This window comes from Haliotis asinina, chromosome 1 (assembly GCF_037392515.1).
Source record: "Haliotis asinina isolate JCU_RB_2024 chromosome 1, JCU_Hal_asi_v2, whole genome shotgun sequence".
Classification (NCBI taxonomy): domain Eukaryota; kingdom Metazoa; phylum Mollusca; class Gastropoda; order Lepetellida; family Haliotidae; genus Haliotis; species Haliotis asinina.
In genome coordinates this window covers 1,021,184-1,046,906 of record NC_090280.1, presented here as the reverse complement: position 1 = coordinate 1,046,906, position 25,723 = coordinate 1,021,184, and the positions used below count along the sequence as shown (strand labels likewise).

Below are 25,723 nucleotides of genomic sequence, written 5' to 3'. Positions count from 1 at the left end.
TACAAATTGATACATTTTCAGAAATGTGAAGTCACACAAAACATGTACGCATTTGAAAAGTAATCCACCTCAATCCTAATCCGCCTAAAAGCCGAGTAAATTTTTGACGGAACCCGCTTGGATGGGAGATAACTCTGAGCCTGCACCCTATATGACAGCATTCGAAGCTGACTGTCACCATGTCGAAGAGTCGGGGGCCTCTTGTGGGTGCTATCGATCAGGGCACGAGCAGCACAAGATTTCTCGTGAGTAAAACCCAGTCTTGCTTCCCTCTTCTCTCTATAACCACTCGAGACCTGTAACTGCGTCTAAGGTAAGAGTGCACACAGGTTTCGTCAACTTAAAAAAGCAATGTGAGCACCCACCACCGGACGTGTTAACCTTGCGCGCATGCTTTAACTTCGTCTAAGAGAAGTCATTTTCGTTATTCATTAAATTATACTGACGACTTATATTGATTATAATGATTATATTGTTTGATATTATGAAGTCAACACTTTGAGTACATGGATCAGTTAGGCCTGGCTGGGTCGGGATCGAGGGGTGAGCGTTGTGTTATCTAGGTGTACCTTGAACCATGTCGTTATGAAGTGACAAGCTTGTGAGGGTCGATCCAAGCAAGTATAACACGTCTAATACATTCAACAAACAAACAGGGGTTGCCTATCAGCTTGGTGAAAATTAATATGTTGTGACAGGCTGAGATATTGCCCCGACTGGGTTCGTTTTTCTGTTCATCAGTAGAATTACTAGTAACACATTGGCAGACAGGAATCCTGGCGTTGTGACCACAGCGTTCACGAATAGCATCTGACCTTTTGACAAATCTGGCAGGTTCGCCAGTGGTCAGATAGAAATCACCAACCGCCAACCGCCAACCCCAGTGTCTAGTGAATATTTCACAATGTCTTTGTGTGAAGTTGTTATTTGCACAAACATGTGACACTTGTTTGCTGTTTAGAAATCTTATGTTTGTTATCATATAATGTTAATAATTTCAATGCCAATTATAACTGATATAAGAAATGTCAAATCTGAAATGTTTGTTTAAGTTTATTCTGTGGGTCCTGTGAATTTCAAGTGGGTCAGACAGAGATCAGAAACTTACACTGTTACAGGACCCAGTGTCCAGTTACTTTGAAACATTCAACTTACCATTCAAGGGTGTGAGTGTCTGTACTCTCACCAACAGATCACATGAAGACATGGTGTTGAATATGTATTGGTGTTGATCCTAAATGTCTGTTGTTGCACTATGGATATGTGTAGCTCATGAATCAAACAACAGGAGGTAGGGTTACAAAGCAGATGGGCTGTGAGTAAACAGGAATACTTGATTGTATTAACTGGAAAGGTGTGGACACGTTTGATGGCTAATATTTCACTCATATAGTGTTACAACATGGAGTGTTTAGACTTAGGATGTAAGAACATGGGATGTTAGGACGTGGACTATAAGAGCATGATGGAGTGGTAGGACATGGAGTATCAGCACATGGAGTGTTAGAACGTGAAATGTTAGAACATTGAGCATTCGGTCATATGCATAAAGCGTTAGAACATGGATCATGGAAGGTGTATGTGAAGAAGTAGTTTGGAGTATATCAACATTATCCAGCTGTGATGTTATGTTATGTTATGTTATGTTATGTTATGTTATGTTATGTTATGTTATGTTATGTTATGTTATGTTATGCAGGGAACTTAACTCACATCACACGTATCACATCACACGTATCACATCACTCATATACAATACACTGATTCAGGATTCATTTGGAAGAAAAATTAGGTTTATGATTTCCTTCAGAATAATTTTGAATGATGACCTCATTGACCTGACACAGATTAGGAACTTGTGAACCATTCTGAAAGCATGTTGGCAAAGCTGTTAAAGGTCAAATGCAACAAAAAAAATCAAACATAATTAGAACACAGTTATCACTTCAGACAGACAGACAGATTTATTGCTATATATGGCCCCGGAGGCCAACAGTAGAATGTAAATATAATGGAATGTACACAGTGACAGCGCCACCATGCAATATGACGTAAATAGCTTACCACAAACAGGCAATGTTAAGCGTAAATACAGAGCTATTGGCGATGTGATCTGTTGCATTTTATGTGGTATAATAGTAATGCTATCTTGTACACGTCATTCGTTGCTAAAACAGCAGTAAACATTTCTTTTGATGGTTGTCTACATAGATAGAGGGTAGGTATTTATGTCTTAAATATGAATATTGAGGGCATTCTAGGAGTACATGGTATTCATCCTCTGTGAGGTAACAGGTGGTAATTTGATCAAACAGGCGTTTAGAAAACCTTGCAGCGTTTATCTTAAAATCATGGCCATTACATCGAAACATAGTTAGAACTCTTCGTAGATGAATAGATTTTAGAGGAGATAAGTATAATTCAGGTTTGATGATGGATTAAATTCTGCATAATAGCTAATACTACTTGAAGAACAGACATCATGGAACCATTCTTGTTGGTATATATCTTTACATCGTTGTTTGAACAGTTTTAGAAAGGAATCACTGTCTCCAACATCTTGTGCAAACCATACATGGCCAAATCCACATTGAAACAATCATTCCCGTACAGATGAAGCCCGTTTATATTTCCTGTACCATCTAATGTCTTGAGAAGTTCATAACTGTTCCTGGATATTCTATTAAGAGGTTGTCTAGTCAATCTTTCCCAGAACGGTAATATTCGGTAATGAGCGTTGATAACTAGAGAGAAGCGTCCACTTTCTGCTAGTATAATTTTATTGGCAGATTTATATCCACTTTTCAAAATGAATTTACAAAATTTAGTACGAACGTTTTCTATGTTCATGTTACTTTTAATCTGCCAAACTTCTGCTCCATATAACAGAATTGGCAGGATTATTTCGTCGAACAATTTGAGTGAAGACTCAATGGAGAGATTCTTATATTTACAGATAAAACGCTTTACAGCGTGTAGTGCTCTTTCTGCTTGCATTGCAAGAGTCTCACAAGCTCTGGTGAAAATATTTCTACATGAAAACACAGTTCCTAAATACTTATAGCATGGTACAACCTCTAGTTGGCTATCGCCAATATGCCATGTTTCACAGTTAGCATTTCGACCTCCTTATCACTTGTTCATGATATATAAAATGCATTGCTGATTAAGAAAAAGCAAATAAACAAAATTATAAGCCTATAATCGCAAATCAAATGTACAATGTTTTGTACTTGGGTTTACCTCCCTTAAAACAAAGTACTGAATCCAGTCAGAGTCAGTGGGTGTGCACTGTTTGTTTATGGCTTATAAGTCCAATAGGTGTTAATTGCTTGTGCCATGAGTTGTGGTCAGTGATTGATGTTATGCATTGCTTGTTGTCATTAGCAGACAGACAGGCGGACATATAAGTGGCAATAAACCAGACATTGAGTTTTCTCTGTGACAGCATCTGCTTTTCACAATCATGACCTCATACTCCAGACAGGCAACTGTTTCAAGCTTTGCAAACACATTCACTGCACATGCGTTATGAGCGCAGCATAGGTGTTGAAACCTCTGTCCCCAGCGCCGGGGAAAAATTAGTGAATTGTTAGCATTGATTTCTTGGGCTTTTTTTCATTGCTATTTTTTTCAACTTCATCACCTGATTTGGTATGTTTGATGATTTGTTTCAGTAAGTGCATACCGAAAGGTATCAGAATCTGCAATGTTGTGTTTTATGTTGCATGTGACCTTTTACGAGCATGAAGTAAAGTAACCCATGCAGGCTGTATGACTTGGAAATAACCTCCAACTGTGTCCTGGCTGACAAGCTACGCATCATGACTGGCTGGTTTGTTCAGTCATCCTGCTCTTCAGTGTATTCAGGATTGGTGACTGATCATCATAAAATGTCACCTGAGTTATGCTGACAATTGGGTTTTAGTTTCATTGAAACATAATATGCCTATCAGATGTGGGGCTGGATGTAAAGTGACAATGAGCTAGTTGTTCTTAACATCAAACAGACAGCTCTGCTGTAATAATGCTGATGAATTAATAATGAATTACATATGTCCATGGCTACATCTCAGTACAAACTCCCTGGCCTTCTAGCCCAGAACACATCAGCTGCGACATACATATCTCACCATTGTCAAGTTACACAATGAGAGCACACATCTCTACACAGACTTGCTTGGGGTTACTTATCCTTGCTCCACTTCTGTACCAAATGCTAAGCCCAGACTATTTTTATAGAAATTTTCATTTAAACTATGAATTACTAATACTACCTGATAGACTTGTGCAAGTCTAGGGGTTGCTGCTGGAAGGGGTGTGTGAATGCAAGGCATGGTGAACAATGTTGTTTGGTTTTGTGATATATATCATGTTCTGTATTAGATCTGTCTCCACTCATGAAAGTGACTGCTGGCTCCCTTCTTGTGATTTATGGGAGCAAAAATACACATGCCTGCTAAGCTAACTTGCATCTGCTCATGTGTGCCCTTGTCTTAGTGTGGGAAACAAATTCAGGTCCTGGCCCACTTGAGCTTTGAATTTTGGGGTGTTCAGAAATCTACTGGTCTGTTCAGAAATGTTGGGCTGTTGGTATACATGTTGTCCACGTTTGCCATGAATACTAAAACGTGTATGAAAATAGAGCAAAAAGAGAAGTTTTCTTCTCAACCGAATGAGCATGTCCTGGCTGGCCATTTGACTGATGACAGCTCTGACATAAACGCTTGAGTTAATGATAAATATTTATTAATAATGTAGTTTTGAATCCCGCTAGATTCCATACTCTTGTGTATGCTCAAAGTGGCACAGTTCAAAGGTCATAGTGTTCACGGAATAGGAAGTTCTTTAGTTGGAATCTGAAAGTCAAATGAAGGAGAGAGTTTAATGTTTAAATTCAGCGTGTTCCAGAGTCTTGTGTGATGAACACAGAATGATTTATCACCAAAGCTTGTGAAGTTGTACTGGGGAATAGACAGAAGGTGGAGATTATCTGAGCGCTGTGAACGTTTTGACTGGTGGTGATTGAGTAGACAGGATAGGTATGATGGTGCCAATCCATGGTGGCTTTTGTCCATAAAACACAGAACTTTGAATTTCAGTCTGGCTTCTACAGGAAGCAAGTGTAGTGATTGAAGAACTGGAGTACTTGACAAGAATCTGGACACTCTTGGCACCATATTTGCTGCAGTGTTCTGTAGCCTTTGTTATCCCCTGCTACATGTTTTGAAGGTAGTATCAAAATGCACCTATCCGTGCATATTTGTCTTTTCCAGAGCAGAACTTCAAAACCATTCACTATTTCTTCACCAGACTTGTCACATAGATAGATCTGATGGTGTACTAAGGCCTTTTGGTAGTTTTGAAATTCTGAATAAAATATTTTTTTGTGTTTCCACGGCAACAAGTTCAACTTTGACTGAATTTGCTGGTAATGTTCTTTTGCACAGCAGAACGGTGAAACCTTTCAATATTTCTTAGAATATTTTCAATACTCTCCTTCCACTTTGCGGAAACTTTTGACATTATCATACGATTAGACATATTCATGAAAACCATGTCAGGGATATTGATGATTGTTGTCTTGTAATAGTGATGTCTTGATTCCAAAAGAGGAGGCTATTGACATCATCTGGTCATGAACGGACAAAAGATTGGACCAAGGTTTTAGTGGCTTCAGTGGTTAGAAGATGCCACATCTGACTGATGCAACTTAAGTGAAAGTAGCCTGTCCTGCTGAGATTGTCTCCCTGCTTCCGTGTGGTGAGCTGTGAGTCGAAATACACACCAAGACTCTAAACTTCATCCGAGAGATGGATTTCACTTTTCAGATTGTTCAATGCTATCATAAGCCTCATCCACTGACTGAATTTGATGCTTAGATCCTATCAGTATAGCCTTGGTCTTGTTGTCTTTCAGTCTAAGTAAACTTATCCTCAGTACTTTTCGATACACTCCACCACTGAGTCTAACAAAACCTTATGGGAGTTCGCGTCAGGTAACCTTTGAGACTGATCAATCAGAACACAGCTTACCAAATCGCGAAAGTGCACATTCGCACATCCCTTATGAACTTTTTACCTCGAAAAGGTTAAAGGGTTCGTACCCGAACGATTCTGAATACTGCTTAGCGCACGCTCGCTTCCAGGTGATGCACAAAGCGTACGTACAACCATGACAACGGTAAGTAAATAGTCGCTGAAAATAGTGTTTTTGACAATGTTCAATGATGTTATCTTGCGGAAATATTAGCTAATGGTAACCATGTCAACAGAAACCCCAAAGTGTATATACTGCAGGTCAAATAACTGTGTTATATGCTGATTTTTGTTTGTGGAGAGATCTGTTTCGGTGACCTGAATATTTTGAAAGTCCCTCCGATCCCTAAATAGTAGCCGTTGTCTGAATGGTTAAATCTATTTAACTGTCTCGCATTTGATTGGACTGTCATTGGTCGCTCAAAGGTTACATGACGCGACCTTCTACTAGGTTTTGTTAGACTCAGTGGTGTAGTGTAACGAAATACACTTAAACTAAGGTTACTTAGACTGGTTGTCATTAAGTTTGAAATTTCCTGCCAGTCATCCAAGCCTTAATATCAGATATACATGCTGCTGTGCAATCAAAACTTTGAATCATTATCCCCCCCAGCATGTAAACGTTTCCAACATAGTCTCAAAATGGAGGGATGGGCTTCATTTCTGGAGCAGAACTCAAAAGCAGTTCAATATTTTTCTGCAAAACTTGGTAGATATGTGTGGCACACCCCAAAGTGGTGCCTTTTGCTATTTACCATGTTTACAGGTTCTTGTGATGTATTATTTTCTCAGTTTCTCAGGTTGTTCCGGAGCAGAACTCAAAAACCGTTCAATAGTTTTCTGCAAAACTTGGTAGATATATCAGTTAGAACCTAAAGTGGTGCCTTTTGCCATGTACAGGTTTTTGTGATTTATTATTTTCTTGGTTTCCATGGAAACATTTTTGACTTAGTCTGAAGATGGAGGGATGGGCTTCATTTCCGGAGCAGAACTCAAAAACGTTTAAATATTTTCCTGAGAAACTTGGTAGATATATCATTGAGAACCTAAAGTGGTGCCTTTTGCTATTTACAGGTTTTTATGATTTCTTATTTTCTTGGTTTTGATGGAAACGTTTCTGACTTAGTTTTGTTACGAGCGTGTATTTTCAGTATATTTTGTTATTAATTGAGTAATAATTATTATTGGATCACAATGTTTAGTGTTTTGAATAACAGATATGATGGGTCACATTTCGTATAATAGGTGGTCAGCACTTTTAGGATTTTGGCAGCAGGCTTGTCTGGGAATTATCTGCCCTTGACTTCCTGTTTGTTTACTTGCGAGAAACATTATTTTCGAGGGCATTCTACAGTGTTGGTGATGGCAGTAGGTGCTCATATTTTCGAGAAAAGACTGAACATGTAGATATAAAGACTAGTTGCCGTGTTGTGAGCAACAAAGACACACAGATGGACACACATTCGGACATTCATTGGAGTTACAATGCCAATGTTTTATCCGTCAACTCCTGATCTACTGCTGTCAGACTGCTCACTGTGTTCATTCTGCATGACTGTTGTAATCAGCATTGTGAAATGGCCTGTGACTTTGTATAACTTGCTCTGGTTGCTAAATAATAATATCTGAATATTTCAAACTTGTCTTTGTTCTGTTTTGCTGGTTCACAGGGGGTTACTTACATTGTTTGTCACAGTAAATTTTTAACCGTAACAGTTCACAGTTCAAAAGTGAGAGGTGTGTTTTGTTTCCAGAGCACAACTAAAAAAATACCTAATATCTGTTAGCAAAGCCTGGTAGATATGTGTGGCAGATCCCAAAGTGCTATTTACAGGTTTTGTGATTTATCATTTTCTGGGTTTCCATGGAAACAATTTGAACTTAGTCTCAAAATGGAGGGATGGGATTCGTTTCTGGAGCACAACTTGAAAACCATTTCATATCTTTTAACACATCTTGGTAGATATATGAGACAGATCTTGAAGTGGTGCCTTTTGCTGTTTACAGATGTATGGCAGTTATGTTTTTCATGATTTCTGTTCAAACAATTCAAACTTAGTATAAAAAAAACCCATCAAGTAACCTCCATTTGTCCTTTCAAATATGAGGGGGCCGGGGGAATATGTCATCTTCTGATGACTCTTGGTTGCTTGAGCGAAAAGTATCAATGAGCTGTGTTGGTATTGGGAAACTTTGTGTTGTAGGAAGTTTTAGCATAATTCAACATTTCGATCTCATTGCCTTCAGTAATGTCAGTGCTGATTTGAACCAACTGATGTGACATGACCTTGGCTTAACTCTCTTACAGTCATGATGCAGTGTATATTGCGGGTAAGCTGAGATGTGTTCTGTATGTTAGGACAACATTGGATAAGCAAGTTGTAAGATTAGATGCACCACATATGTTGGTTGTAAGTTAGGATGCTCTACATACGTTGGTTGTAAAAGGGGATGCACTATATATGTTGGTTTTAAGTTAGGATTCATTGCATATGTTGGCTGTGAAAGGGGATGCACTATGTGTGTTGGTTGTAAAAGGGAATGCACTACATATGTTGGTTGTAAGTTAGGATGCACTACATATGCTGGTTGTAAAAGGGGATGCACTATATATGTTGTTTGTAGGATAGGATGCAATTAAAGTTACATATGCTGGTTGTAAGTTAAGATGCACTACATATGTTGGTTGCAAGTTGGGATGGAATGCCTATGTTTGTTATAAAAGGGGATGCACAGCATATGTTGATTGTAAGATTGGATGCACTACATATGTTGGTTGTTAGTTAGGATTCATTACACATGTTGGTTGTGAAAGGGGATGCACTATAAATGTTGGTTTGTAAAAGGGGACACACTACGCATGTTGGTTGTAAGGATGCATTACATATAATGTTGGATGTAAGATTGGATGCACTACATATGTTGGTTGTAACATTGGATGCACTACATATGTTGGTTGTAGCATTGGATGCACTACATATGTTGGTTGTAACATTGGATGCACTACATATGTTGGTTGTAACATTGGATGCACTACATATGTTGGTTGTAACATTGGATGCACTACATATGTTGGTTGTAACACTGGATGCACTACATATGTTGGTTGTAAGTTAGGATGCACTACATATGTTGGTTGTAACATTGGATGCACTACATATGTTGGTTGTAACACTGGATGCACTACATATATTGGTTGTAACACTGGATGCACTACATGTGTTGGTTGTAACAGTGGATGCACTACATATGTTGGTTGTAGCATTGGATGCACTACAAATGTTGGTTGTAGCATTGGATGCACTACATATGTTGGTTGTAACACTGGATACACTACATATGTTGGTTGTAACAGTGGATGCACTACATATGTTGGTTGTAACACTGGATGCACTATATATGTTGCAGTGGTTTATAGGACACAAATTCCTGTGTCCTGTACAAAAAAACATTGACAACGGATGCAGCAAAATAGATTAGTGCATCAACAGGGACATAGAAAAATTCCAAATACTTTTGTTATTTAAAATGTTGATCTAGTAACAATAAGTTATCACTGAGTCTGCTACTAGCCGGGTTATGATATCATTTGCAATTAAATTACTGTGATGATCATGACACACAATACAAAAACTATAACTGGATTACAACAATATTACAACTTGGTATTAATAATAATAATTAAGTTTCTGGGACCCCAGTTTTGTAGTACCAGACCCCTGAAAATTAAGAGCATGAGTCCCAGGGACCCCCAAATACAGGACTCTTGATATCCCTTTATGTTGGTTTTAAGTTGAGATGCACAAGATGTCTTGGTAATAAGAGTTGCACACAAGGCCTTTGACATGTTTGGTTCTCGTCTTCTCCCTTTTCCATAAGACAGTGAATTACTGTTCTGGAAACAGGTGGTTTTGTTTCTGTGTCATTAAGCTGGAAATCTTATCCTTGTACAGCAATAATCACAAACAAATACTGACTACACGACAACACACACAAATTACAGCAGCTTCATGTGATGACAAGGGACACCAGACCATGTAGTCACATGTTTCACAAGTGTGCTCTCTATATATATTCATTCCATCCTGTCATCCTGCATTGGGGATAGCACATTACTTGGGAAAAGTGTTGTTGTTGACCCCTGTCTGGCTCCACTCATGACTGAGGGCACTGTGAGGTCACCATTGTGGGCTGGCATTGTGAGGGAACTGTACATCTATCAGTGGGTGGAACTTGAGACTCCTGACTGAGGGAGGGCATTGTTCCACCAAGGCTGTTTGTGTCATAAACCCTTGCTGTCTGTCTCCATAGGTGGGAGGTATAGGCTGAGGACATCCACAATATTGGGGTGAAATAGTCTCATGTTATCCACATTATTGAGAGATATAGTCTTGTGTTATCCACATTATTGAGAGATATAGTCTTATGTTATGCACATTATTGGGAGATATAGTCTCATGTCGTCCACATTATTGAGATATAGTCTCATGTCGTCCACATTATTGAGATATAGTCTCACGTCGTCCACCTTATTGGGAGATATAGGTGCATAGTGTACCCATTATTGGGTGGTATAGGCTTATATCGTCTATTATTGGGAGGTAAAGGCTTATGTTGTCCGCATCATTCATCAGTAGGTAAAGGCTCATGTTGCCCCCATTACTGGGAGGTATAGGCTCATATCGTCCTCATAATTGGGAGGTATAGGCTCTAGAGATGGATCATGGCTAATGTGACAAGACGATAAATCCAGATAATCAATGATCTTCACAGTATGATGCATCATGGAAGCATTAAAGAGGTTGGGTGCCATGGTTTGTGTGCATACCATATGTGAGGGGATGTGATAGTAGGAGAGAGTATCATATTACGCTGTTATTTCCCTTTATCTTATCATACTTCATGATATTTTGGCCACACAAGCATTTATCCTGAGGTAAACCTGGGCAAGAGTTATGTCCCCTTATCAAATTTTATTTGGGTATGCTGTTTTAATTGGAGATAACTTTGATACCCTCTGTTAGTGTATGTTTTTTTTAATTTGTGAATACTAAGCTACTGTGAATTAACAATATAGAATTCTATTTGCCTTATCGTGACTGATGCTTTATTGCTTATCTCCCCTTTCCTTCAGAAGAGTAGTGGAAACTTGAAACCCTTCAAATTCTCTAGTATACTCACTCACCCTGAGCCATCTCCCCTCTCCCGCCTAAATGACCACATGACCAACCACATGGCAATCCTCACCCTCTCCTTAATCGCATGAGTTGACAGTTGGGCAGTGTTTCTTGGGTCCCTTTGCGGCGAATCTTTGGTTTTTTATTGGTCATTTAGCCCAAATTCTACCTTGAAGGCCTTTATTTATCATCATAATTGAAACAAATATTATAAAAAAATGTTCAATTAATATACGTTTTTCACTGTGTTTCATGTGATTGTGTTTTGTAAACTGTGCTAACATTACATACAGCGATTGACGTACACCCAGGGGTTCTTCTGCTGTAGTTTGGTTTGATTATGCATTGATGTTGTTGTAACCTTACTATCATCATTTTATCTGCACGTTTGCACTTTGACGTGGTGGACACAGGGGTTATTCATTCATATCATGTGATGTTTGTCCTGTAAATGTTCACATGTGAGTTTGTAAATTTAAACTAAATGTACACAACCTGTTGTTAGGTTCAACAAGTGTGGGTGTCATGGTGAGATTATCGTCAGCCTTGTGAGTTGTTCCATCAGCATCTCTAGAATTGTCATGTTGTTTCAATCAAAGTTATCGTCATCTCAAGTGGTGGCAGAGGTAACAGTCCATACCACCAAACTCCAGCGAAGTATTCAAGACCAGGTCAACTTCATCATCCAAAAAGTCGTCGTCTTCCAGGCATTCATCGAGGTCATCAGAGTCTGTGAAAGCTTCAACTTCAGTGAGTCACGTCTGTTCACAGGTGTCTCTGACTAGTGTGCTGACGCCTGAGGGTGCAACTTATGCCTACAGCTATGGCTATCCTCCAGTATTGGAACTGAAGATCTTCAGAAAGTTGTTGCAGAGATCATCTGATGCATCCCTAACATTGAGAGAGGTATCATCGCAGATGTCCTCAGTACAGTCTTCTTCGGGTTCTCTGATTCTGATGAGGGACATTATCTCAGGGACATTGTTGATCCAGGAGAAGTAGGTGTTGGCGGAGAGCCCTTTAACATTTGAAAACGCTATGTCATCGTCAGAATCCGATGACGAGACTGACAGTTGTCATACAGAAGCGGTCTCGTAACTACTACTTATGTTGGTTTTAAGATTGGATGCACTACATATGTTGGTTGTAACACTGGATGCACTACATATGTTGGTTGTAACACTGGATGCACTACATATGTTGGTTGTAACACTGGATGCACTACATGTGTTGGTTGTAACACTGGATGCACTACATGTGTTGGTTGTAACACTGGATGCACTACATGTGTTGGTTGTAACACTGGATGCACTACATGTGTTGGTTGTAACACTGGATGCACTACATGTGTTGGTTGTAACACTGGATGCACTACATGTGTTGGTTGTAACACTGGATGCACTACATGTGTTGGTTGTAACACTGGATGCACTACATGTGTTGGTTGTAACAGTGGATGCACTACATGTGTTGGTTGTAACAGTGGATGCACTACATGTGTTGGTTGTAACACTGGATGCACTACATATGTTGGTTGTAACATTGGATGCACTACATATGTTGGTTGTAACACTGGATGCACTACATATGTTGGTTGTAACATTGGATGTACTATATATGTTGCAGTGGTTTATAGGACACAAATTCCTGTGTCCTGTACAAAAAAACATTGACAACGGATGCAGCAAAATAGATTAGTGCATCAACAGGGACATAGAAAAATTCCAAATACTTTTGTTATTTAAAATGTTGATCTAGTAACAATAAGTTATCACTGAGTCTGCTACTAGCCGGGTTATGATATCATTTGCAATTAAATTACTGTGATGATCATGACACACAATACAAAAACTATAACTGGATTACAACAATATTACAGACCCCTGAAAATTAAGAGCATGAGTCCCAGGGACCCCAAATACAGGACTCATGATATCCCTTTATGTTGGTTGTAAGTTAAGTTGAACTCGAAAGAAAAGTTCAGGCTCATTTGCAACATGAAGCACTTCAACAGAGAATACCTTTTGAGGCCAAAGGAGTTCAAGGTGATTCATCTGCTTCTGCAGGATGCATACCTCCACGTCCAGATGTATCCAGAGTCCAGGAAATATCTTCGATTCCTGATTGACGAGAAACACTATCAATGGAAGGTGCTGCCATTTGTGATTTTGTAGACCCTGTGGTTATTTATGCGAATTACTAAACTGATCGTCACCTACCTATATCAGAAAGGTCTACGCAGCGGCCTTTATGTGGACAATGGTATACAGGCACATCAAAAAGCAGATCTGCTGAGACATCAGCTGAAATTTATGATCAACCTGTTGACATAGTCTGGCTGATTGGTGAGTCTGATGAAGTCAGAGTTGGAACCATCTGAAGACCTGAAGTTCCTGGGAATCAGGTTCTTAACTACTGAAAATTGATTTCAGGTTCCAGATGACAGATGGAAGACCATACAATCATCAGTACCAGAAGACCTCTGCAGTCCTGTGGACGTCAGATCATGGCAAGTCTTCTGGGGCTACTGACGTCAGTGCAGGATCTTACATGCAGAGGATGACTTTCTGATAACACATCTCGTCAACATGCAGTAGTTCAGTCTGCCACAACATCTAAAACAATATCTGTTGTGGTGGACGGTGAGATCAGCTGTATGTGGTGGAACTTGTTTGAGGGTTGCAACCCAAGGATGGCCGGGCTCATTACAACGACAAAGTCACAGCAGGCAGATGGTCGACAAAAGAGAGGAGCCTCCACATCAACCAGTTAGAACTGAAAGCAGTAATAGAAGCAGTTCTACACTGGAGGGTGCAACTAAGGAATCAAGCCTTGATGATACACACAGAGAACTTGACAGTGGCCTTTTACATCAACCTACAAGGGTCCACCACATCAATGCCCCTACTACAGCTAACATTGCAGTTGTTCGATGTCATTGAAGATGTCAACCTTAGCTTGAGAGCTTGCCACATACCAGGGGCAGTGTCCAGACTGAAACATTGGTCACCCACACAGTGGATGCTTCATCCAGTTGACAACACAAACAATCAGCCATCCTCTCATCGACCTGTTGGCATCCTAATTCAACCATCAGATGACCACCATCAGATGACCACCTGATCCACTAGCATGGGCTGTCGACTCCCTAGCCTTATCTTGGGAGGGTTTCCCCCCCTCCAATGCTACCAGAAATATTACACAAGATCAACCAGAAGAAGATCTTACAACTGATTTTATCACACCTTACTGGCTGGCGATATCCTGGTTTCCAGATCTCATAGAGAAGCATGGCGAACCCATCTTTCACCTCTCAGATTGGCCAAAGCTCCTCATACATCCTGACACCAGACAAAATCAAGGGAATACAGAAGCGTTCTGCTTACACATATGAAGCATATTATGTGCTGTTTACAGAGATGGGGATACTCCGCCAGGGCAGCAAAAGCTGTAACGTTGGCCTTACGTCAGTCTACATGTAACCTGTATGACAACAAGTGGAGAAGTTTTGACTAATGTAGTAGTATAGGGAATGACAGTTCTGGACCACTTTCAAGAAATGTCTCTACAAAGCCTTATTTACTAAATAAGGCTTTGGTTGGTCCCTTAGCTCTTGCTACTATTACCCCTACTACAAAAAAGTTGGCGGTAATTACTATGCCTACTTTGTGTTGGTAGGAGGTAACACTGTGCCGTACGGTACGATCAATAATTCTTCTCTTACAAACCCCCTACCCAGCCCATCCCTCAAGTAGTACAAGTTAGGTTCGTCGGCTTTCATATCCACTTTATCTATGTTGTAAGTTTTGACCGACCATATAGGATCGGTGGCCCGCTTACGGCTATCGCCCTCGTGTTCCCCCGGCTGGTATAGATACCTCACTAAGGCCCTATCTGGTATCTTTTTCTCCTTCCCATGCAATGGAGCGGCCGACTCTGCAACTATTGATTTTAGTTTGATAGCGTCTGCCGGTTTCTTACCGGTGAGACGGGTGACTTCATGGTTGATTGCCGACACCACCTTGGGTAACCTCGTGACCCATTCAGTCGATCGTTTTCCAGGGGTGGCCATCTCCCTAGCATACTGATAGCCGAACAAGCGCTCAGCTAAAGTCCTATTAAATCTTTCAACTATGGCTTGGCTGCGATGGGCTCCGGCCGTGCCACGCCTGACCTTTGTATCGTGTTTGGCTAGCAGTTGTGACACGGCACCCATGAACTCCCGTCCGGGGTCAACTTGCAGCTCTGTTGGCCACGTCAGCGGGCTGCGTTTGTATATGCGTTCGAATCCTCTGGCTACCTGGGCCGAATCTTTCGTGGTCAAGGGTTCGGCTTCCTTGTAACGACTGGCTACGTCCACTATGGTTAAGGCATACTTGTACCTCTTGTCGTGGGGTAGGAACAGTAGGTCTGCCTGGTGAACGCTATTAGGTATGTTAATACCGAACCTCCTTCTAGGCACGTAGCGTGGTGCCGGCAAATAGATCTGCCACAGGGCTTGTTTTTCAAGCCACGCTTTGGCTTCCTCCGGGGGTACTCGCGCTATTTTAGCTAGCTTATCTACTGCGCTAGATCCTTTCCAGTACCCGCGCGGGCTGTAGTAAATAGCCTCAAATTTTTTCATGTCCATACGCGTATGTGTTTATCCCATCAATAGCTATCCAACGTTTCGTGTCCATAGGCGACAGGGACGTCTTGTTTATAGTCAGTCCGTATATCTTATGTCCATCACTTCTAAGTGTGTTCATTTTATGCCTAAAGGTACGGGTCTTGAACAGGGCTTCCTTGAATCTGGCGTGTTTGATGTGTTGTTTCACCACATACTTCTTAACCCCCTTAGCCTTCCGGATCTCACTATTGTCGGCTTTCAGTATGGAGTACATCTTCGGTCTCAACCCTATGTACTCGGCTATGGGCGTGCCAGCACACTCGTCCTTCATCTTACCTAGGACCTTTTTATTTACAGTACTGTGTATGGCATGGGTCTTAGGGTAATCGCTGGTGTCGTATAAATCAAGGTGTTTTTTCATGTCCTCGTACACGTCCTCGGTTCGAATCTCCATCAGCAGGGAATCCGTGTCAGTGTACAGCACTTCACACCTGTCGCCGTACTGTTTCTTGAGCTCGTTGTAGTAAAAGTCGTACATCAGGTGTTTGGATAAATCGAGGATGCTCATCCCCACGTAAACAGGCCGGTTGAATTTTATGTGACTTTTCTTCATGTGTAGGGCAACCAGGTTGTCTGTGAATATCTTACTACGGTTGAATGCCGGACTGGCTATCAATCTCCTGAGCTTGTCTTCCTCACTCGACCGAACCAGCTTCACGGTCACGCGTTTCCTCAGGTTCTCCATAGTCTTACCAAACACCGAGTTGTTCATGAGCTTGTAGAGATTTTTCTCAAAATCACTGGTGGCTTTTTTCCGTAGGTCTGTGTTCATTCTGATGTAGGGCTCCATCCATGGACTCTGGTCGAACATGAGCACCCTGTGTATTTTGGTCAGCCTCATACCCAACGACAGGTACAGCTGTAGGTTGCGATAGTGAACGATGTACTTGGTCTTATTCATTAAGTTAGGCACGAGTTTTTCAACGTCTGTCACACGCCCACCTGACAAGTTATGTTGGTACTCAGACATCCAGTCTGGGTTAACCCTCATACGTTCGGGGGCCAGGGGGTAGCTGTTGTGTGATGTGTGTAATTCCTTGGGATACTCTAAGTCAACCTCGAGGATATAACCTTTGTTCGAATCTGGTGCAACCCCCATAACATCAATGTGGGGTACCCATTCGAATCCCCCTGTAGGTAGATACTGACTCATGGCCCAGCCGTACAGGTTGTTTGCGTCGAGGTAGAGAATGTGATTGGTTGGTTTGTTAGGATCGTAACCTTTCACGTATTGATTATTTGCTTTCGCGTATCGTTTGGATGCCATGGAAATCCCACCTCGCAAACCTTTCTCAATGAATAGGTGCATGTCGTAATCTGTGAGCAATTCCAAATTAACTCCGGTCTTTTTAAGCAAGGCGTCCCACGACAGACCTGGGCTGGTGTAATACCATGCGGGGTCGAGTTTATACTGCTTGAAACATGTCCGCCTAAACGTTTCAAACACGTCGGCTAACAGCAGTACATCTGTCCTCAAGTACAGGTCGTGATAATCACCCAGGTTCTTACAACCCAGTTTATTCCATACGTTAGTCGCGTGCGAGTAATCATCTCGTGAGACGGACGCCTCATTCAGCTTGCTATAAAAGCAGTCAATAGGGGGTAGTCTGGTCTCGGTGAACTTAGCCCAACTATCCATGTACTCATAGGGGTACACACCCTTCCTCATAAGCAGGGGTCTAGTCTCGGCGTCTGTGTATCGATCGGTGATAGGGAAGGTATTGTTGGCCTTGACCAGACTGTCGAGTGACGACAGGAGGAACTGAAACGAGTCAATGAACCTAAGTCCGTTTAAGCTGAAGGAGATGTATCTCTCCATGTTGTTGGGGATGCACGTTATATTACCATCGATTTTCGCGATGGCCTGCATGATCAAGTGTGAGTCGTACCCTCTCAAGTTGTGAAAGACAACGGGGATGTTTATTGTCTTAGGGTTGATTTTAAGCTTGAGGTTGCACGCGTTGTGAGCGGCGCCTCTATACTTACCAGTTATGTGACAGTGATCTCTCACCGAATCACCGTTAAGTGGTGATTCACACACGTGACAGTTAGTGCTACTAGCGTGGGCTAGCCTGTCGACTCGGGTCAGACGCATGGGAGCGATTTTATACAATGCATTCCTAATAATTTTTTCTTCCTCCTGCAAACACTTTAGAAACCTTTCAGCCGCGTCAGGCCCCCTATACACTACCGGAGCTTTCGTTTCCCCGTCACAACGGACGACAATGTATCCAAACGAACAGGCTTTATGCTCTTGTGTTTTGTGGGTGAAGGGAGCCTCGCCGGCGGCACCACTGGGGGTATCCCCCACAACTAAGGCTTCGAAGTCGGCGTATATAATATAAGGCACAGACATTTGATTCTTGTGGTTACTGAATTTTAGGATATTGTCACCTTCCTTAGGCATGTCGACTCGTATGGCCGTCTGCCCCACACCTTGACAATCATCCCAGTGGGATTCTAATAAATCAGCTCGGGTGAAGCCATGTAGGCATCGTACACAAAAGTGTTTTTCCCCATCGTGTTTCGACTGGTCGTGCAACAACCGGCTGAGATGTTTTATCCACGTGTAGTGATACTTTTCACCTCGTTGGATCATGAATATATTGATAACTTGGCGATCCTTCACCGGGCTGACCCTGTGTACTATTGTTGTGTTACCTTCGTGCCCAAAGACATTTATAGCCAGATTATTCTGTTTTTCTACTTTAGTGATCTGGGATATGGGGGTGGGTTCATCTATACCATCCCAGTTGAGCCCATCGTCTTGGGGATAGCTAGAAAGCCTATCTGAATGAGTGCCAGCTGGAAATAAGGCTGACCTGATAGCTAACCTCAGGCAATCGTTTCCTCTATTCTTAACGTTTACTATGGCATGTTTGTTCCTATAGTAGGGAGGCAAGGCTAGGTATGACCCGCCTCTGAACGGCACGTAGTTAGCTATGTCTAGATAGACATTATCGATTTTATCTACAGCCCACCCGGACCCCAAGTGTGTGTAGCGTTCTAGGTATTCTCGTATCTGCTGAAAACTGGTATCGATTGATGCGTCAATGGTCTCTGTATGTGTGGCGACCTCTTGTTGACCTCGGAAGTAAGGCTGAACATACTCAGTGGTACTCCCAACCTGCTTATCGAGTGACATTTTCACTGTGATCTGAAACTTGATACTTCCTAGGTTATTTAGTTCCTGGTTGACCTTATCAGCTATCAGAGGCTTGATATCTGTAATGTCTATGTTTCTATCAACGTGCATGCGCCAACCTCTCAAATAGTTGCCTACAGCGCGCTCAGTGCGCACGAACTGTAGGTCAATAGCTCTATTCTGTCGTAATAATTCTACAAGCTGTGGTTTTCTCATACGGGAATACCCGCCTAAACCCAAATCGTGTGCCTCGACTTTCAGTTGTTTTACAGTGGGAGGTTTTGCTACGGGGGCATGTGATAACAATGCGGTTAACCCGGCTCTCCCCAGGTTTGAATAACCCGTGTATCCAAGCTGTTTTGCTTGAGCTTTTAATTGTTTTACTGTAGGAGGGGCTTCTAAACCTAGTAATCTCAACAATGCTGACTTCCGCATTCTAGAATACCCGATCACACCTCTCTGTTTTGCGACCCGCTTGAGCTCGCTTACAGTAGACATCGTGTTTACACCTAAGAGAACCAATGTCTAATTGGTTCACAGTAAGGGGAGGTAACCCTTTCACACACTGGAGTCTATCTTGAGCAGTCGCCTACGTTCTTTTATGTAGCCTTTTTTATTCTCGTAGATGAGTTGATGTCTGACTACGTTCGCTCCGTGAGCTTTACATAGACAGTAGTGTCCTTTAACCCCGATACCACACACAGAACACGTGTAGTTAGGACTTCCCATATGGAAACAACAGAACCCCTGATTCCTGCATTTCCTACCACAGGCCTCGGTCTTCCCCATAAGTATGTATTCGCATCGGTATGGAGCGGGTCTCATGTTTACTTATATAGGTATTTTAATTTAATTGCTTCGCAACCAACGCAGTAGCTGCTATACCCAACACTATGAAGCCCAGTTCACGATTCATTTGTCCCTTGGATGGTGTGTAGTACTGAGCGAGTGTGGGTTTATTGAGCGGTTCCAATTGTTTACCAGTTAGTAGATAGTATTCTTTCATTGCTTCATCGACATCGTTGAATGTTTTAATGGCATGGTTTTCACGCTTGAGTTGTTCGTTAATAAAATCGATCCTCTGGAGGCGTTTTTTAACGTACTCAGCCTGTGCTCTTTGTAATTTCTCAGTAGCGAGATCGTGTCGCTTACTTTCTTCCTGTATTTCAGCCGCGTGATCATCTCGTAGTTTCGAGAAGAGGAAATTACTCCCGGAAAATGCCAGGGCATTCACTACCGCCCCACCGACCATCATAGCTATCGTGGCCATCCCTATATTTATTTCATTATATTATCAGGTATTATTCCTTGTTTTACTAGGATGTCTTTTGTGGCCATCGCCATACCAAGGTTCATTATGAGCATACCCATATCCTGCAGGTTGAAATCTAGCTTGATAGTTGGTTGTTTAAGCACCATTTTAGTCAACCGAGCGTACCCTACTGCTAGACTGGCTACCACTGTGGCGTGGTATGCGTCGTTGACGAACGTTTTCCCCTCAGACATTATGTATATGATATAAAATATTAAAATTATAACATGATATGCGGGTCTACCGTGGGGGTGGGGGGCTCACTATTGGGTGGGGGCTCACTGTGGGAGGGTACCCCCACGTATAACCATGTTATAACCACGGCAGCAGTTACACCTACAGCCAACAACAGTCGGGGGTTGGTCACTTTATGTTGGTTACACCACCGTTTTTTACCGGCAGCTACTCTCTTAGGATTCTTCTGTCTGGTTACTGTTTGTGAAGGGGTCTCCACCGTCACCTCGGGAGGGGTTTCCCTCACTGTGGGGGGTATCACCTCGGGAGCAGCATCCATCTATACTATTATTATTATTTTTTCTCTCAAATTGACAATGTTTTGCCGTGATAATCGCCGCCGTCACTGGAGCCAACAACATACCATATTTGTGGTACAGCCCGCAGCTGATAGAGCTCACGGCGTGTTCGATAAAAGGGTCTTTCTCGAGGTCTTCCCACAGGTAAAGTCGGCGCTCTGGTGGAATGGGAAAGAAGTATGACACAATACCGGTGTATATCTGGGTCATAGCCGATCCTATTGTCTTTGTCATTTCTGCTCCGAGCCGGGACTCGTATCTAGCGTACAGCTTATCGATTTCTTCGGCTGACATTTTGTGAATTTTATCCGGAGTGTAGTCTCCAAAGTAATGTTTGGCTTTGCCGCCAACAGCCAACGCCACCAGTTTCTCTCGCTTGTTATCAGGGGGCCTGCCGGCGGCGTGGGGGAACCCTCCACAGATAATTGTTCGAGCAATTCCTCACACTCCATCTTATAATATAACAAGTAAGATTTAGTTTTAACTATATAATACCCGATACAGACAAAACACAGAGAAATGAAGGTTAAGTTGCACACGACAAATACTTCAAATATCATAGCTATATACTTAGCTTTGCTTAGCTTTGCTTAGCTTTGCTTAGCTTTAGCATACTATATATGCTACTGGTTGGTCGGTCTTGAGCACGAGCTTAGCGTGTTTAGTTTCAGCGAGCTGTTTCTTCACACGTTCCCGTTCTAATTTGCTCATCACATCGTTCTCTCTCAAACACTCCTCAAACGAATCCCTGTCCTTGCAGTGAAATAAGGCTACCCATCGCGTCTGCTCCCTGAGGTCTTTCAACACCGAGTTGAACTTCTGCGTTAGCACCCAGACGCTGTGATTTGCATGCCGGCCGGAGAAGGCCAGGTACGATAGCATGTCTCCATAATAACGTACAGATATAATTTCAACTTACCAGCGGTTTGAGCCTTCTTAGTAATCTGGATGGTTATCCCTTCGCTGCCGTTATCTATACGGCGCCCGCTACCGTGCAGTTTATCATCATCCGTGGATCGCATGTCCAACCATAGGGCGTACTTGGTGGTCAGGTATTCACCGATCTGCACGGAGCCGAGGTCCAGGTCCTTTGTTATGTAATCCCCCACTGGTAGTTTTTTTATCTCATCCCACTGCTGGTGTGGTCTCATACCATGACTGAACAGCTGGTTGGGCACGCCCTCGATGGTCACTTCCACCTTTTCAATCTCGGGGTTGAAAAACTTCTCGCTGTCCCTCCGGAATGGATCGTAATACTCCACGGGGACGACCAGGATACCTTTCATCGATCGCGCCGGCACGTTCAGGTTGATATTCCACACAGTGTCGCTCTTATCTCGCACGACTGATCTATGCCTCAGTACGCGATCGTACAGGATAGCCATCTTCCCAGAGTACTGGCTTCGAACCTGCCTGGCCAGCTCCGGGCTAGTTACCATGTCGAACTCCAGAGAGATGTTGTCTATGGCATAACTGGCCTCATCACCGTTCGGCGTACGCACTACTTTGCTATAGTCGTTAAACGTGAGCTCGTATTCGAGCCTATCACCCAACGATCTTGATGGTCGTTTTCTTGATGATAGCTCGACCCACGTTCCGCACTAGCTCGCGTTTGTCGTTGTCGGAGGTCAACGTGATATTGAACGCCTGTCGAACAGTGCCTGGTACAATGAGGTCATTCTCACCAAGGTTTGGAAATCTAACCAGCAGAGTTTGATTCTGGTCTATCTTGCTGGGATTGTTGGTGATGGTCACCGACTGTCGCACGGCTCTGGCTCCTAATGGCTCTCTCAATCTTCTGAAAGGATCTAATTTTCTGCCGTACATTGTTATATAAAAGAAATATATTTTTAATACTAATGGATGAAGACATAGATATGACGGAGATGCCGGGCGCTAGTGCCCAGGCATTCGATGATGAGCAGGAGACCTCATTTACTAGTTCACCATTGAACCAAGAACTATTGGAAACAACGGTAAATGATTATTACGAAAGTTTAAGAAGAGATAAAAACTACGTTGAACCACAGGGTCGATACCATAAGAATTTTTTTATTGATACAAAGGGAGTTCTACGCCTTAAGTCTGACCCAGGGGTTGACCTCTTTAACAAGAGCAATAAAAAACCACTGGCCTTGTCAACTCTAGCCAGCCACCATGGTGTAGAATTTATCCGTAAAAATCTAAACATGAATGATTACGGTGGTGCAATACCTAAGGCCGTTGTTGAAGATCTGCAAGCTACCAGATCCCACCTCACCACTAGAGATGAAATGACACCACAGCGTGCTACAGAAGCCTCGGATAGCATAGAAAAACTGTTGAGCACCTACTGGGACAAACCGTTACCGGGGTTTGACTTTCCGGTAAGGGAACTGCACGGCTTAGACGAAGCCGTGAAACGCGTGCGTGGAGAACTCGTGAACAACATGGGGAAACTGAACGAAATCGACGAGCACATCGCTAAGGAAAAAACCAAACTCAACGAAACTGAAAACGATGATATGAAGCGTCGTATCAATGAATGAATACGTGATTTAGAAGACGAGAGACGTACACGATTGGAAGCCGCTTCCTCGAATCGTGAACAGCTTCGATCCCAGATCAGTCGCATTCGGGAAACAATCGATAGAATACTGAATGAGGATACAACTTTAGCCAACAGGATTCGGATATTGTTCCGGGAGCAAGGGATCACCATCGCCAGCATTCTGACTGCATTGGGTTTCATCATATCAACCCTGGTGGTGTCACTGGTGGGGGGAACCCCCACACCTGCCGGCGGGGGAACTCCCACTCCCACAGGCGGTGGTGTTAAAGACTGGATAAAAAAACTCGGGGAAGGCCTAGCTAAACTGGCTGGTAAAGCCGCCGAAGCCCTTCCCGGCATCCTGGGTAGCATCGTCTCGTGGTTGTTGGGCGCTCTGTCTAAAACTGCCATGTGGCTCAGTCAAAACCTGTGGGCAGCCATCGTCGCCGTGGCGGGTCTGGTGTACGTAGCGGCTAAGAAATCTTTAACCAAATAAGTCCCAAAGTTACCCCACCAACCACCAGGGCCGTTTTATTATCAATATGCTGCTGATAGGGGGGTTCCCCCACATGAATATGGGGGGGCACATGAACTTTAGACTCCGGGGGTGGCGCCACTATACCCTTTTCACGTGGTGGGATGTGTGGGATATAGGGGGTGTTAATATCGGGGTTGATACCCAACTTTTGGTCCGCCGTGGCTATGACTATTTTGTTGTTATAACCCACCACTTTTTTTATTCTCAGTTGCATATCACTCGGAGCCATGTACAACCCCACGCCGAACACGTAATTGACTTTCGATCTGGCATATTCTAACACGTTTTGGTAACGGTCGATGGCCCTCGGGAGATCAACTGGAGAATTGATAGCATCCTCAACGTTGGAAACGAATTGTGTCTGAGCGTCGTAAGCAGTTCCCTTACCGAGGATGTTGGAACGCGTCATCGACTGCGCACCCAACAGCGCCCACACGTACATTCGAATCGAGTCGTTCAAGCGTATTGTACCAGCACGAGTGAATTCTTTCGATGTTTTTGAGATCATTTTAGTCCAGGCTGTGGCTGCATCAGGACTGGTTTGCTTTATACAGCTGACATGGATCTTTTCATTCGTTGTGGGGCCTGTAAATGTATGCCGGTTTGGGTTGTATGAACCATCTTTAGAACCGGCCTGATATGTTCCGGACCTGTAGAAGTACACGAGAACTATACCGAGACCATGGTTCACACCAGGAAGGCGAAAGTCTTTATTCGTTGGAATCTCAAACTCCCCACAAATACGTTCATAAGCGCGTCTATCATAGGGGTTATTCGTCATACTCCACGCTTTATCTTGGGGAAGAGGAGCACTTATTTCCTTCAATATTCGTCTCGTTTGATAATAAATATGAAACAAAATAACCGCCTTACTCAGTTCGTCTATACCGTAGTCTGGTGTCACACCCGACCCTGTCGTCGCACACCACACAGCAAAGTTGAGTTGGTTCTGCCAAAACTGCATTGGGTTTTGATTCCAGTTTACCACCGCCTGCGCGTTATTAACGGACACGACATATTTTTCAAAGATATTAATAAAGGTTGTTTTAAACCCCGTACCATCTGCATTCACCACGATTTTCAAGTGTGCTAAATCCATATTACAATATATAATTCATATATTATAATATGTACATAACACTTCCAGGAATAACGAGCGGTGAGGCCGTTCAGCTGACGCACGCGATCGATAACACGTCAGGTCAACTCGAAGTCGCACTCTGCGATATCACCTACCTACCGCAATGGACTAACATCAACGCCAGCAACAATAAGCTGTTCGTCAGTGGAACTCGCAGTCAGATAACTGACGGCTACTACAGCGTGTGCTCTCTAAACGACGAGGTCTTCAAACCCCTGGGAGCCGAACTCAAGATCAACGACTCAAATGGCACAGTGGTGTTAATCAACAACGGAAGAAACCCCTTAAGGCTAGGCCGACCATTAGCGAGGATACTCGGTATGTCTCCTGACGAGATAAAACCAACAACAACCGTCACAGGCACGAAGTTACCCGACCTAGTACCGTACCGAGAGCTGTACATTCATCTCGATCAGGTGAGCACAACGTACAACATTCAAGGAGGTCACCCTTCCACTATACTGAGAGCAGTGCCGGTGAAAACTGAGAAATACAACGACGGTAGAACCGAGTCGTTTTCACCACGGCAGTATAAGAGATTAATCCAGGGCAACATACCTGAGCTGACAATATCGGTGTTAGATATAAATCATAATCCTGTAAATATAGGATACCTCAGCTTAAAGCTTCATGTAAAATG

At 42.8% G+C, this 25,723-nt stretch overlaps 1 protein-coding gene across 2 annotated transcripts in view; it reads left to right on the top strand.

The window, feature by feature from the left end:
- The first annotated feature begins 96 nt into the window (after positions 1–96).
- Positions 97–25,723, top strand: part of LOC137286196 (glycerol kinase 3-like) — a 67,296-nt gene continuing 41,669 nt past the window's right edge. The window contains exon 1 of one of the 2 annotated variants that reach the window (XM_067817922.1): positions 97–245. In XM_067817922.1, the coding sequence (XP_067674023.1) occupies positions 180–245 (66 nt within the window). In that variant the 5' untranslated portion in view covers positions 97–179. The remainder of the gene's footprint in view (positions 246–25,723) is intronic. The other variant, XM_067817914.1, reaches the window with a different exon arrangement.